The 12,082-nt window shown below is 32.9% G+C and overlaps 1 protein-coding gene across 2 annotated transcripts; it reads left to right on the top strand.

The window, feature by feature from the left end:
- The first annotated feature begins 3,270 nt into the window (after window positions 1-3,270).
- On the top strand, window positions 3,271-11,360 carry LOC120082764 ((3S,6E)-nerolidol synthase 1-like). 2 transcript variants are annotated; one of them, XM_039038054.2, is made up of 7 exons: window positions 3,271-3,594; window positions 3,718-3,988; window positions 5,310-5,685; window positions 5,795-6,013; window positions 6,138-6,276; window positions 6,521-6,769; window positions 10,914-11,360. In XM_039038054.2, the coding sequence occupies exons 1-7, from the start codon at window positions 3,388-3,390 to the stop codon at window positions 11,184-11,186; spliced, it is 1,734 nt and encodes a 577-aa protein (XP_038893982.1). In that variant the 5' UTR covers window positions 3,271-3,387; the 3' UTR covers window positions 11,187-11,360. The 2 variants fall into 2 exon arrangements, with proteins under 2 accessions (XP_038893982.1, XP_038893983.1); XM_039038055.2 differs by lacking the exon at window positions 10,914-11,360 and adding an exon at window positions 7,719-10,882.
- The last annotated feature ends 722 nt before the right edge of the window (window positions 11,361-12,082 follow it).

Genomic DNA, 12,082 nt, shown 5'->3' with positions numbered 1-12,082 from the left:
TGTGATGTTAATATATGATATTTACTTCACATCTTGTATTTTGCTCGGTTCTTTGTTTTATTTGCTTTACCACAAACTAATAAACATAAAATTCCTGGTTATCTATATGTGACTCAAGCATGTATGTGGTGACATACAAGTGGATCATGACTTGAGTGATATCCAAAAATGGTCTGTAGTATATAGATCAAGGAGGGAAACCTTATCCTGGTAACGCTACGGACGCGACCTGCTTTGTGGAATGGTCATAAGTGTTGTGACTTGTCATAGATGGCTAATCCTGATCATTCATGTTGGGGACATGCGAGTGGGGGCGTCGTATACAAAGAGGTTGTATAAGACATGACCACGAAGTGTTAACGTCTCGTTATATAACACCGTTTATGACAGAGACTTTACTTCATTAGGATGACCATATGTAACATGACCTCAATCCTGAGTGAGTTGGAAACTCCTGCCATTGAGGGTGGTCCTTTGATTTGTATGGGTGTGAGTGGCCAGGTCGCCGATTCAAACCTACCATTTTGGGGATTCGTCTGATTTGGGAGCTGAGAACTCAGCTACACAAGATGGATTTCACTCCTTCCTCGAGGCAAGAGTAAGTAGATAGATGGCTCCCTTAAGGGCTGATTTCGGGGCTTGAACAATGTGGCACCACACACCTTCTCTTAGCTCAAGAGGTATTCACATATAGTTAGACTATGTTGTTTTGTTCATTAGAGAAATCAGTGGTACTTAAGCAGTGAGATGTAACTACAGAGGCAAAACGGTAAATTGGCCCAGCTGTACTTACGAGCATCTGTGAAGGGTCATCGTACTCATGATTGGTTATATCCGATGGACACAGAAATATATCTGTGGTAAAAAGAGTTCAGCTGTTGATCTTTAGTGGAATCACTGACAGTTAATGAATGGTGGATCTCATGGCTAAAGAGTTTAGTCAGCTATTCACGTATCGTTGGAGCTTCGAGCCATAGGTCCATTAGGTCACTTGGGTAGCTTGGATAAAGTCGAGAACCAGTGTTTGGGTTAATTTGAAATGTTCAAATTGACAAGAGGAAGTTCAATTATATATGATATAATTGGACTGGTTAATTATATATGATATAATTGGCTAAAAGGCTAAGGTTTGTGACTTTTTGTCTTAAAATTTTTTTGGGGCAGAGGTTGCCAAATCTATGGGAAATGTAGTGGAATAACGTTGTAGACGTCTCTTTCATGAGTACAGTATTACACATACTCAGAGTGGGAGTGGGAGTGGTAGTACTGCTACTAATACACCAATTGTCCCAGCCTTGGAGACCATGATTGATTGTGATCCAACTGAAAAGGTAGGTGAAGACTTTGTCTATGATATAATTGATCTTGATTTTGAAAGCGATGAGACTACACCTTTCGAACAGGGGTTAGAGATTGATATTTATTTTTTGGAAGCGAATGTTAAGAATGAAGGTGATTTTGACATACTTCAATGGTGGAAGAGGAACAGTAATCGGTTTGAGGTTCTTAGTCGTATGGCTAGATATATTTTGGAAATTCTAGTATATACTGTAGCGTTTGAGTCGGCTTTTAGTACAAGAGGACGTGTTGTTGATTCATCACGTTATTCATTGGCTCCAAAAATAGTGGAGGCTCTCATTTATACTCAAAATTGGCTAAATTCTGGTCGAATAGATCTTGAGGTTAAGCATGACATGGAAGAAGCTTCATTATTTGAAGACGGCATTTATTCATCATTTGTATTTTGTAGTTGTAACTTGTTAGATTAAAATCTTAATGAGGTTGTCTTTATTTTCTTAATCTTAATTATATAGGATTCAGAGCGGTTATGGACAATGAAAAAGACATTCAAGACCTTCCAGATTTTGCAAAGTTGTCCGTTAACGATTAAGCATTTATAATTTGATTTTATTGTAGTTGGGTTGTATTTGACAATTGACTTTATGTTTTATTGTAATTGGTTTGTATTTGACAATTGACTTTATGTTGTAATTTCTAGTTTGATTGTATTGTATGTGTGAGTGTGACTATGTGTCATGTGACGTTTCTATTTGTGATGTACACTCTCGACTCTCATATTAGTTTTGTTTTCAATTATATATGTAATACGTATTAAAGGTTCTATACGCAATTAAGCAAAGCGAACAGTAACACAATCCCAAACAATGTACATGTTAATTGTTAAATATTAAGGGTTGTCAAATCAAATCATATCAACAATATCTTATTTTTAATACCTCTAGGCTAGCTCTATTCCACAAGTATTAAAATAATAAAATGTGAAATAGTATCTTGAATTTTGACTCACAATCACAAATTAAAAGAGAAAACTAAACATGATTGATAAAGAAGTTAATAAATAGTTAGTTTTTTCTTTATTATTAAAAATTACTATTTATAACGACTTCTACCTAATAGCCAAAAAAAATTATAACGATTTATAATTTATAATTGCAATTTTTCTTAGAATTTTAATAAATAAATATAATTTCTTTTAAAAGAAGAAAAAAGGCAAATATATATATATATACCTCTAACCCGAAAAACTCGGTCGGTCGGTCGTGTTTTAGTTCATTTGTCGAGCGGGACCAGTTTGGCTATATTCCAAACCAATCCTGATCGGTTCAGGGTCGGTTTGGAAGAAGCATAAACACTTCTTAAACATGTATCACATTTTTTATCACAATAGATATGTCTGGAACTAGGGGTGATCATCGGTCGGTTCGGGGTCGGTTTGGAGTGTTTATGCTTCTTAAACCATCAATTAAACTACGGCAAACAAACTTTTAATTACATTGAGTTAGTGGTATACATGATGGCAAACACATTTAATTTGGCAACAGATAAATATTAGAAAAGTAATTGTCTTAAATTAGAAATATTCAAAAAAAAAATGATGTGTTCCAAGAACTATAAAAGAAGTCTATACATTTGGTTTCAAAACATTTCAATTTAAAACACTTTAAACTTCATATACTAGCTAAGTTGCTAAGTTGTGTGAGTGGTATAATGCTTTGCGAGAATGTTCTTTGTAATTGGGGTTGGAGAGAGAATTTTGTGTAGTAGAATTTTTTTGGTTCGTAGTTTTTTCTTCAATTTAAAGTTCTTTCACGCTAATTCTTGTATTTTTAATTTTATTCATTTCCTATCATTTTTATGTTATTTTTCTATTTATTCTTGCATTGGTTCCCCACTGGGCCGATGCTACCTGCTGCAATTAATACGTTTCATAGTCTATAAAGAGAGCATATGGAGGGGTAAGGTCGGACACTAACATCTTACTGTCGGTTTCTTCTCCATCAAAACACAGAAAGATTATTTGAAATTTTGTGGCAAACCAAAGTTCTCCTCTTTAATTTTGTAGCTTCATAGTATATATTCATATCTATGGCTCAACTCATCTATCATCAACCCATCCTGGCTTCTTCCACTCCAAAAATATTAATGTCCCAAACAAAGATTCCTCACAAAGTTCACCATAAGAAAGCATTGCTGCAACTGAAGAATAATCCTCCTCGAAAACCATTTGCTAAAAAATGGAGCATTTATGCCTTGGATTCTTCATCCTCTAAGCCCATCTCCAATTTGAAAATTGTATATATTTTATGTTAGCTCAATGATTTTGCCTCCTTTCTCTCTATCATATTTTTTCCTTAAAATATATATATGTGATGTGTGTATCTAAATTATTTTGAAATTGAAAATGATGATGCGTAGGAGGAGTTTGGGCTTGAAGCTCCAGATGGTAAAGTGAAGATTTTAAAGGAAGCACTGAAACAAACACGAGATTTGTGCTGGGAATGTTTGGAAATAATTGATGCAGCCCAACGCCTTGGCATTGACAACCACTTCAAAGAGGAGATTGAGACTATCCTTAAGAGGCAATACGATTTAATAAATGCAAACCATTTTGATGGAGACATGGATCTTCACAAAGCTGCCCTTCTTTTTCGACTTTTGAGACAACAAGGATACCTTGTGTCTGCAGGTTCATATTTCACTCGTTTAACTTCATTTTTTAAAGAGTCATTTAGTTCACATTCGGAAGTGAAGATGAAATGGTTAAAATCACTTTTATTATGTTAAGAATCACTCCAAAGTGCGCTTTTAAACATTCAAATTTAAGGGTAATTTGAAATGGGTAGCATTTTTAAGGATAATAACCAAGTGTATAATAATATTTTTAAAAAAATTACAAATATAGCAAAGTTTATCAACGATAGACTTCTATTACTGATAGACTCTTATCAATAATATGGTCTAGCATTGATAGACTCATACCAACGATATAATTTATTACTCATATACTATCTAGATTTTGCCATATTTGCAATTTTTTTTAATCATTTTAGAATCATTTCCAAACGCGTTCTTAATGTATCTTTTTCTGCCAATTACTTAGATGTAATTTTTTACTTAACGTGATTGATATATATTTTATTTTGGGTAATTATATTGAATAACACTTTTAGGTATAATAATTATGTGTATAACAACATTTTAGAATAATTGCGAATATAGCAAAAACTATCAGTGATGTACTCTATCGTTGATAAACTCCTACCAGTTATATGGTCTATCACTTTAGACCCCTTACAAGAAATATGGTCTAAATGTTGCTATAACTATAGATTCTTTTGCATTATATTATATTTGTAAATATTTTGAGTCTGATTTATATATTTGCAATTGTGCCTTTTATTTTTAAATCACCATTGTTCTGTTTTTATAATTGTTTGAAAAGTGATTCCATTTTTTTGTCTAAACTTTTCATTCTTTCTCTTTGTAATTTTATTTATCTTTCATTTTTTTTCTTCATAAATTTTTTGCTCAACCATTCTTTAAAGTTGAGATTTTTTTCTTTTTCTTTTTTTGTTATTGATGACAAAATTTTTAAGAAGGTTGCCATTCTAACTTTCCAATAAGAGTAGGTTTTTTTTTCTTCAAGCACCGTCGTAGAACCACCTTCTTTGACTCCTATTTTAAAGACCACAAATTGAGACATCATGATCCTCTCTGGTACCAATTGAAAGAAGGGTATTTGACAAGTAATGTTACAACAAGCCTATGGACAATTAATAAAACACATATAAAAATATTGAAAGACAGAATACAAGGTTTGGTAACCTAATTAGGTGTAAAACCACCTATGTCTGACGGGTAGTATGAGTCTGCAATTACATTGACAAACGAATCGCTTAACTTAGTGAAAGATCACTTAAACTCTCCCAAGTATGAGACTCCCTCTCAACAAGAAAAAAAAAATCCACCTTCAAATGTAATAACTTTATTATTTGTAATATGAACAGACATGTTCAAAGTTTTCTTAAATGAGAAGGGAAAGTTCAAGGAGAAGCTAAAAGAAGATGTGAATGGGGTGACAAGTTTATATGAAGCTTCACAGCTATGCATTCATGGAGATGACATTCTTGACGAAGCCGAAATTTTCAGTAGCCATTGCCTAAATGTTTGGGCTGCGCAGCTTGAAAATCAATCCTCCGCCAGTTTTGTGCTGAATACATTAGCCCATCCTCATCATAGAAGCGTCGCCCAATTTATGGTGCCTTACTATTTTGGACATACCCAATGGACAAACAAATGGCTTAACATTTTGCAAGATGTTGCAAAAACTGATTTTGTTACAACTCAACGATTGCACCAAAACGAAATTGCCCTATTTTTAAAGTAAGTGTTCAACTTTTTTTTTCTTGTCTTCTAGACTTGGAGCGTAAAATTATTAAAGCTTCGGGACCAAAAGTATAATTTACCGTTTGATGTTGGTGTTTGTTGTTAGATGGTGGAAAGAAACAGGTCTGGCCAAAGAGTTGAATTTTGCCCGAAATCAACCGATACAACGGTACCTCGGGTCGGTGCTTTGTCTCCCAGATCCCTGCTATTCAGAGCAAAGAGTCCAACTTGCAAAATCCATGTCTTTTATTTATCTAATTGATGATCTTTTTGATGTACATGGGACTCTTGATGAACTTACTCTCTTCACACAAGCAGTCAATAGGTTTGGAATTAAGATGCATTAATCGCTTTAGTTAATTATATATTAAATTCCTCATTACATTACACTTAAATTTATTGTTGTATATATTATTGGTATTATATTAATTAATGTTGAGCACATGCAGATGGGATTTGGCTGCTGCTGAAAGTTTACCAAATTGCATGCAAATTTGTTTCAAATATCTACTCGAAGTTACCAACGAATTAAGCTTCGAGGTCTATAAGAAACATGGTTGGAACCCCATTGGTTCCTTGAGAAACGCGGTATATATTTCAGATCAAATTTACTATATCGTTAAAATGTTGATATAATATTAAATTGGATCAATCTGTGATTTAATAATGTATCAAGTTTAAAAACTCTTCATAAATAAAGAGGGAATATTAAAGTGTTGATTTTAATATTAAATTTATTTGCCCATCAACTTTATCAATTTTAACTTTTGAGTGAATTAGTGATTTAACTTAATGAAATGAAATGAATTTAATTTAATAAGTCTGAATGCAGTGGATCGAATTATGCGAAGCATTTTTAGTGGAAGCAGAATGGTTAAGTTGTGGGCAGCCACCAAGTGCGGAAGAATATTTGAGGAATGGAATTGTGAGTAGCGGCGTCAACGCTATTCTACTACATGCTTTCTTTCTGTTAGGGCAACAAATAACCAACAAAACTGTGGAGCTTTTAGACAATGATCCGGATATCCTTTTGTCCAGCGCCATGATACTCCGACTTTGGGATGACATGGGAAATGCCAAGGTAAAAATTTACACAACCCTCCATTCAGTCTAACTTAATGCTATTCTAGTACATGCATTCTGTGGAGCTATTGGTTCCTGAAGTTTTGGATAATAGGTTAGTTCGGTTTCTAACTTTGATAATTTTGCACTTTTATCCTTATGTTTAGGAAATATTTCATTTGTCTTTGAAGTTTGGATCCGCAAAAATGAAATTACATATTTTGTTACTAAATTAGTTGACGTGATTTGTTAAAAATTTTAAGAATATTTAAAATAATAAGTACAATACTTGGGTGCATCTTGAGAGCACCTATCTTTTTGTAGTCTTACAAAATAGATACAAATAAAAATTTATATATTTTTTGAAAAGAAGAAACATTACCAAAATTCAACACAACAAAAAATGTCGGTAGAGTTAATTTCTGCCGACGCATTTTTAGTGCATGGATATAACAACATTCTATATCTAATCATATATCTAATCATATATCTAACCATATCTAAGTGTGGGCAAAAATTTGTGTGGTCTTAATGAAAATCATTAGGTTAGATTTTGTTGTGTAGCTAGAAACATTCAATATCTACCAACATAATTTGTGTGGGAAACATCCCTTAAGCCCACACTGTTCCCTACATTTTTATTAAAACCCTACCGCCAACATTTTTAATAAAGCCCACACAAACATCCCTTAAGCCCACATGGCCCTGCTCGTCCGCTGCCGTGTCCCGTCCAATGCTGCACCTATTCGTCTACCGTTGTCATTTCACTAAGGTGAATCTTCCTTTTCTTCCCCATTCGATTCAATCCTGGGTAAAAATGGGTTTTGGATTCAATAAGGTGAAAGTTCACTTAGATAGCTTGTAATTATCATTATTATTTTTAAATAACAAATGTTTAGATGATTGATTCTTGCTAATCAGTTTCATTGTCATATTTGAATTATGTTTTTTTTTGTTTTCTTTCTCAGATTTTCAGTTCTTACATGACTACAAATTCTGATCAACACTTACACATTAATCCTCGATTACCCAAAGTTCCTTGCATTTTTTCGTTTTTAGTTCTCTCTTTTCAAAATTTTGTTGTCAAATAGATTTTGAAGTTATATATTAAGAATATGGAGGCAACTGGGTCTATCGTTCACTTCCACACACATCCTTTTCACATTGTCTCTAGAAATTTTTGGTTTTTGAAATCATGAGGAAAAAGAAAGGGGATTATTTGTGGATTCTAAATTTGAGGATAACAAGTTTGACGCTACACAATGGGAGTAAATTGATAGTTTGTTTCCTTCATTCACGGAGGATGGATCCAACGAAACAAACATCTCTTGGATCATAAGCTTGAATCAGTATGAATTGAAAAAAAAAAATTAACATAGGTAGAAGTCTCCTGACAAGATTCCACTACAACTAGATTACATCAAATTTGAGCTCAACTATGATTAGATTGGCCAAGTAAATAATGTTAATATGTAGAGTGTAGTTCTAATTTTAGCTCAAATATGATTAGATTAGCCAAAAAACTTTACATGTTGGTATGAGATTGAAAGTGTCACTCAGATATTTTAAAGTTGTTTTGAGAATTTAAAGATTACTTGCACATTCTTTGGGAACTTTTTATATTGATTTTGATAATCAAAGTGATACATATAAACTCTTTAGGTTGGTTAGGGAATCAAAACGTCTCTTAGACACATTTTAGGAATTTTATAGCTGTTTTCAGATTGAAAGTGTCACTTGGGCACGTCATAGGTTTTTAGATTGGTTTTGAGAGTGAAAGTGACATTTAGACACTTTTTAAGTTGTTCTTAGAATTGAATGGTCACTTGCACACTCTTTGTAAACTTTATAATTCATCAAAGATATCCTTAAGTTTATTATAAAAAAAAACTTTATCTAATTTTTTTCGCAATTCCTACGGGGTTGAATTTTGTCCCTTTTATTTGATTGAATAGGGATTGGATTAAACTAAAAATAGATTTTCAAGAGATTATATTGAATGAGTTGCTCAATTTATGGAAGTGGCTAACGGTCAAGTAATGATATGAAAAAATCGAGATGCCCATGTAAGAGTTGTCAAAATTTAATAACACAATCATTGGGTGGAGTAGAGCCACATTTATTTATATACGAAATATCTCTTTTGTATAGTCAATAGGTTTATCATGGAGAACCAATTCGACTCCAAAGAGATGATACTTCTTGAGCAAGTGAAATTAGGTAGAGAGTCTAATGTTGATGATGACATCTTTGGTCTTCTAATTGATTTGCAAGGGTCGATAATAACAAGAGAGGAATTGAAGATGAAGAGTATTTTGATAATGAATTGCTAAAGAAAGTCGAAGAAATTGATACTAGTAACATTTTTTAGGAGTTGATGAATGAAGCACGTAACCAACTATATCCTAGATGTACCAAATTTTCCTCATTAAATTTTCTGGTGAAGTTGATGCATATCAAGGTTCTCAATAATTGAAGTATGTTATTGGAATTGCTAAAAGATGCCTTTCCAATCGACATCTTTACCTGGATCATTTTACGAAGCTAAGAGAAAACTATGTGACTTAAGGCTATGATATAACTCCATCCATTCTTGCAAATATGAATGTGTACTATTTTTGAAGGATCTAGCTAACTTCAATTTTGTTCAGTATGTGGTGATTCTCGGTGTAAAACAAATAGTGGAAAAGGAAAGAAGATTCCAAATAAGGTTTTGCGTCACTTTAAAAAAGAGTTTTCTACCTGACAAACTTCGTTTAAACAACTAGGTAGGCCGTAAAAAGATGGATTAGGATGCACCTATCATAATAATTATAACAAAAACATATTTTCCCTCCTCTTACTCACTCGGTGTCCCCCTGCAGCGAGAGGAATGGAAAGGGGATGAACAACAAACTACGAGTGAGAGAGAGGAGAGAGATAGGTTTTGTTTTTTATTATTATATATTTTCTAATTTCTTAATGTGTCATATCGTGTCATTTCTTTCCGTTGATTTGACGAAAACTTTCTTCAACGATCAAGTCAAATCTTTGTAATGAAAACAACAAACGAAAAAATCGAAATATGAAAACAATAAAAAACTTATATGAAGGATCAAAGTGATTTAATTGATCAAGAAACTAATCACTAATGCATTAACTTTAAAACTCTGCCATTGTAATCTTGAAATTCTTCACCATCATTCCCACACCAATTATTTCTAATTTAAGAGGCATAAATTGGAAGGTTTCCCTTTTTGATTATGATATGGCTACCATCCTGCTAAATTGGAAGATTTTCCTCTAATCTTTCATTGCTTAAATTTTGGAACTTCCAAGTTCTTCTCCATCATTGATATGCTCCTTATATTTCTTCTTTGTATTAATTCATCTTTATAGGTTCTTGGGAATATGATGAGGACATTAGAAGTATGTCAAACTAGTTGAGATGTCCCGGTGCATCTACTGATCCCTTCAGTCTTTCGTACTTCTATTTTAAAAAACCATGGTTTATTATGAAGGTTTTAAAACTTAAAGACGAAATTAACTTATTATACTAAAACCTCAGCTACCAAAAAGTTAATTTTCCTAAAATTTTGGTTATTTACTCAACGTTAAACTCCTTACAAACTAACAAATTCCCCAAACTTTGTGGACCAAAAAGTTATTTTTTCTAAAAGTAACTGTTTATTTAACTCAATGCTAAAAGAATGGATGGTCCTTACAAAAATATTGGCCCATTTTAGGGGGAAAAACCGACCATAAAATTTCTACTAAAAGTGGATAACATGCCCATCACTACGTCTTTTGGGGAGCTCCTAAAGCTTTCTTTCTGGGTCGTTACAGGAAACGTTTTTTTTTTCTGCTTATCTGTGAGGCATTCCAACATGTTCCAATGATCTTAACTGACTTGAATTTACTAAGGATCGTATAGTAATTATTTGTTTTTTTTCATTTTTTATTTTAAAGATTTAGCCTATAAACATTCATTCCACCTCGTTTAGTAATTATTTGGTTTCTAAAAGTTTGTTGTTTTTGGAATTTGACTGTTGTACTTAAGAAAGATACAAATAATGACAAGAAATTGAGAGGAAATAGATCTAATTTTCAAAAATAAAAAGATGACATGATTATCAAATAGAGCCCAAGTTATATTGTACATGAATATTTTTAATTTCCTGTAGGACGAGAAGCAAATGGGGCGTGATGGGTCGTATGCAGAATACTACATGAAGGAACATCCAAGCATCTCCTATGAAGAAACACAGAAACACATTAAGAAGAAGATTTCTGAAGCATGGAAGACTCTGAATAGAGAACACCTCTTTTCCAATATCTTTCCTACCAACTTCACTCAGGCTTCTCTGAATATTGCCAGAGCTGTCCCTTTGGCATATAATTATGGTAGAAACCAATATATCATGACCCTCGAGAAGCTTATGAAACAATATTGCTGATATTTCATAATGTGGGATAATTGATGTGGATTAAATCATTCATTAAATTTTGCATGTTATGATGAGAGGCAAAGACAAACTCCTTTCCCAAGAGTACTTTAGAATGACATGGCTGCTTTCCATGTACTTCAGAATCAAACTTAAAATTTAATTATAGTAGTTGATATTGTATCTTGTTGGTAGGCCATAATAATATACCAATGTAAATTAATAAATCAAATTCAAACCATATATATATTATCCAACATTCTCAAATATGGTTTGAGTTTCAAATAATGCATAATAAATTAAACAATTTATAATTCGCAAACTTAAAAGAATAGATAAACGAATGTAAGCATCCAAACAAAAGAATAATAACAAATAAATTTTAGCAAAAGAGAGATGATACACAGTTTATACTGGTTCACCTCAATGTGGGCTATGTATAGTTCTTTGTTACTACACGTTCCACTAACATTTTCAGGGAAAAAGAGTACAACAGTTTACAATGCTCAAGAATGATTTTGCACTTTTCTCTCTAGAAAAATTATCATAAATTGCTCTTACAAAACTCTTTCACGGAGGAAAAAAATGCTTACTCCACGAATAACATAAGAGAAACTCACTCCGATGATCTTTATTATCTTCTCAAGCTTTGAGAACTTAGACCCATGACTTTTCTTCTCCTTTATCTCAAGAAAGAGACTACATGTTGTCGGTCAATATGTGGGCGAAGCCTTTATAGTGCCGTTTAATTCCCAAAATGACCCACAAATCAAAAGAAAATTTATTCTACCGAATTACTCCTATTACTACGAAAAAAACGTAGCAATAGTGATAAGTATGGGGTCGAACAACAGGCAGGCACATAATTAATTCCCTCTTAAGCTAAAGTTGACTATGGAAAAACAGTA

Source organism: Benincasa hispida, chromosome 8 (genome assembly GCF_027475165.1).
Source record: "Benincasa hispida cultivar pf3 chromosome 8, pf3_genome.v1.1, whole genome shotgun sequence".
NCBI classification, from domain to species: domain Eukaryota; kingdom Viridiplantae; phylum Streptophyta; class Magnoliopsida; order Cucurbitales; family Cucurbitaceae; genus Benincasa; species Benincasa hispida.
The sequence above is the reverse complement of the archived record's forward strand: the minus strand, read 5'-3'. Positions and strand labels throughout refer to the sequence as shown.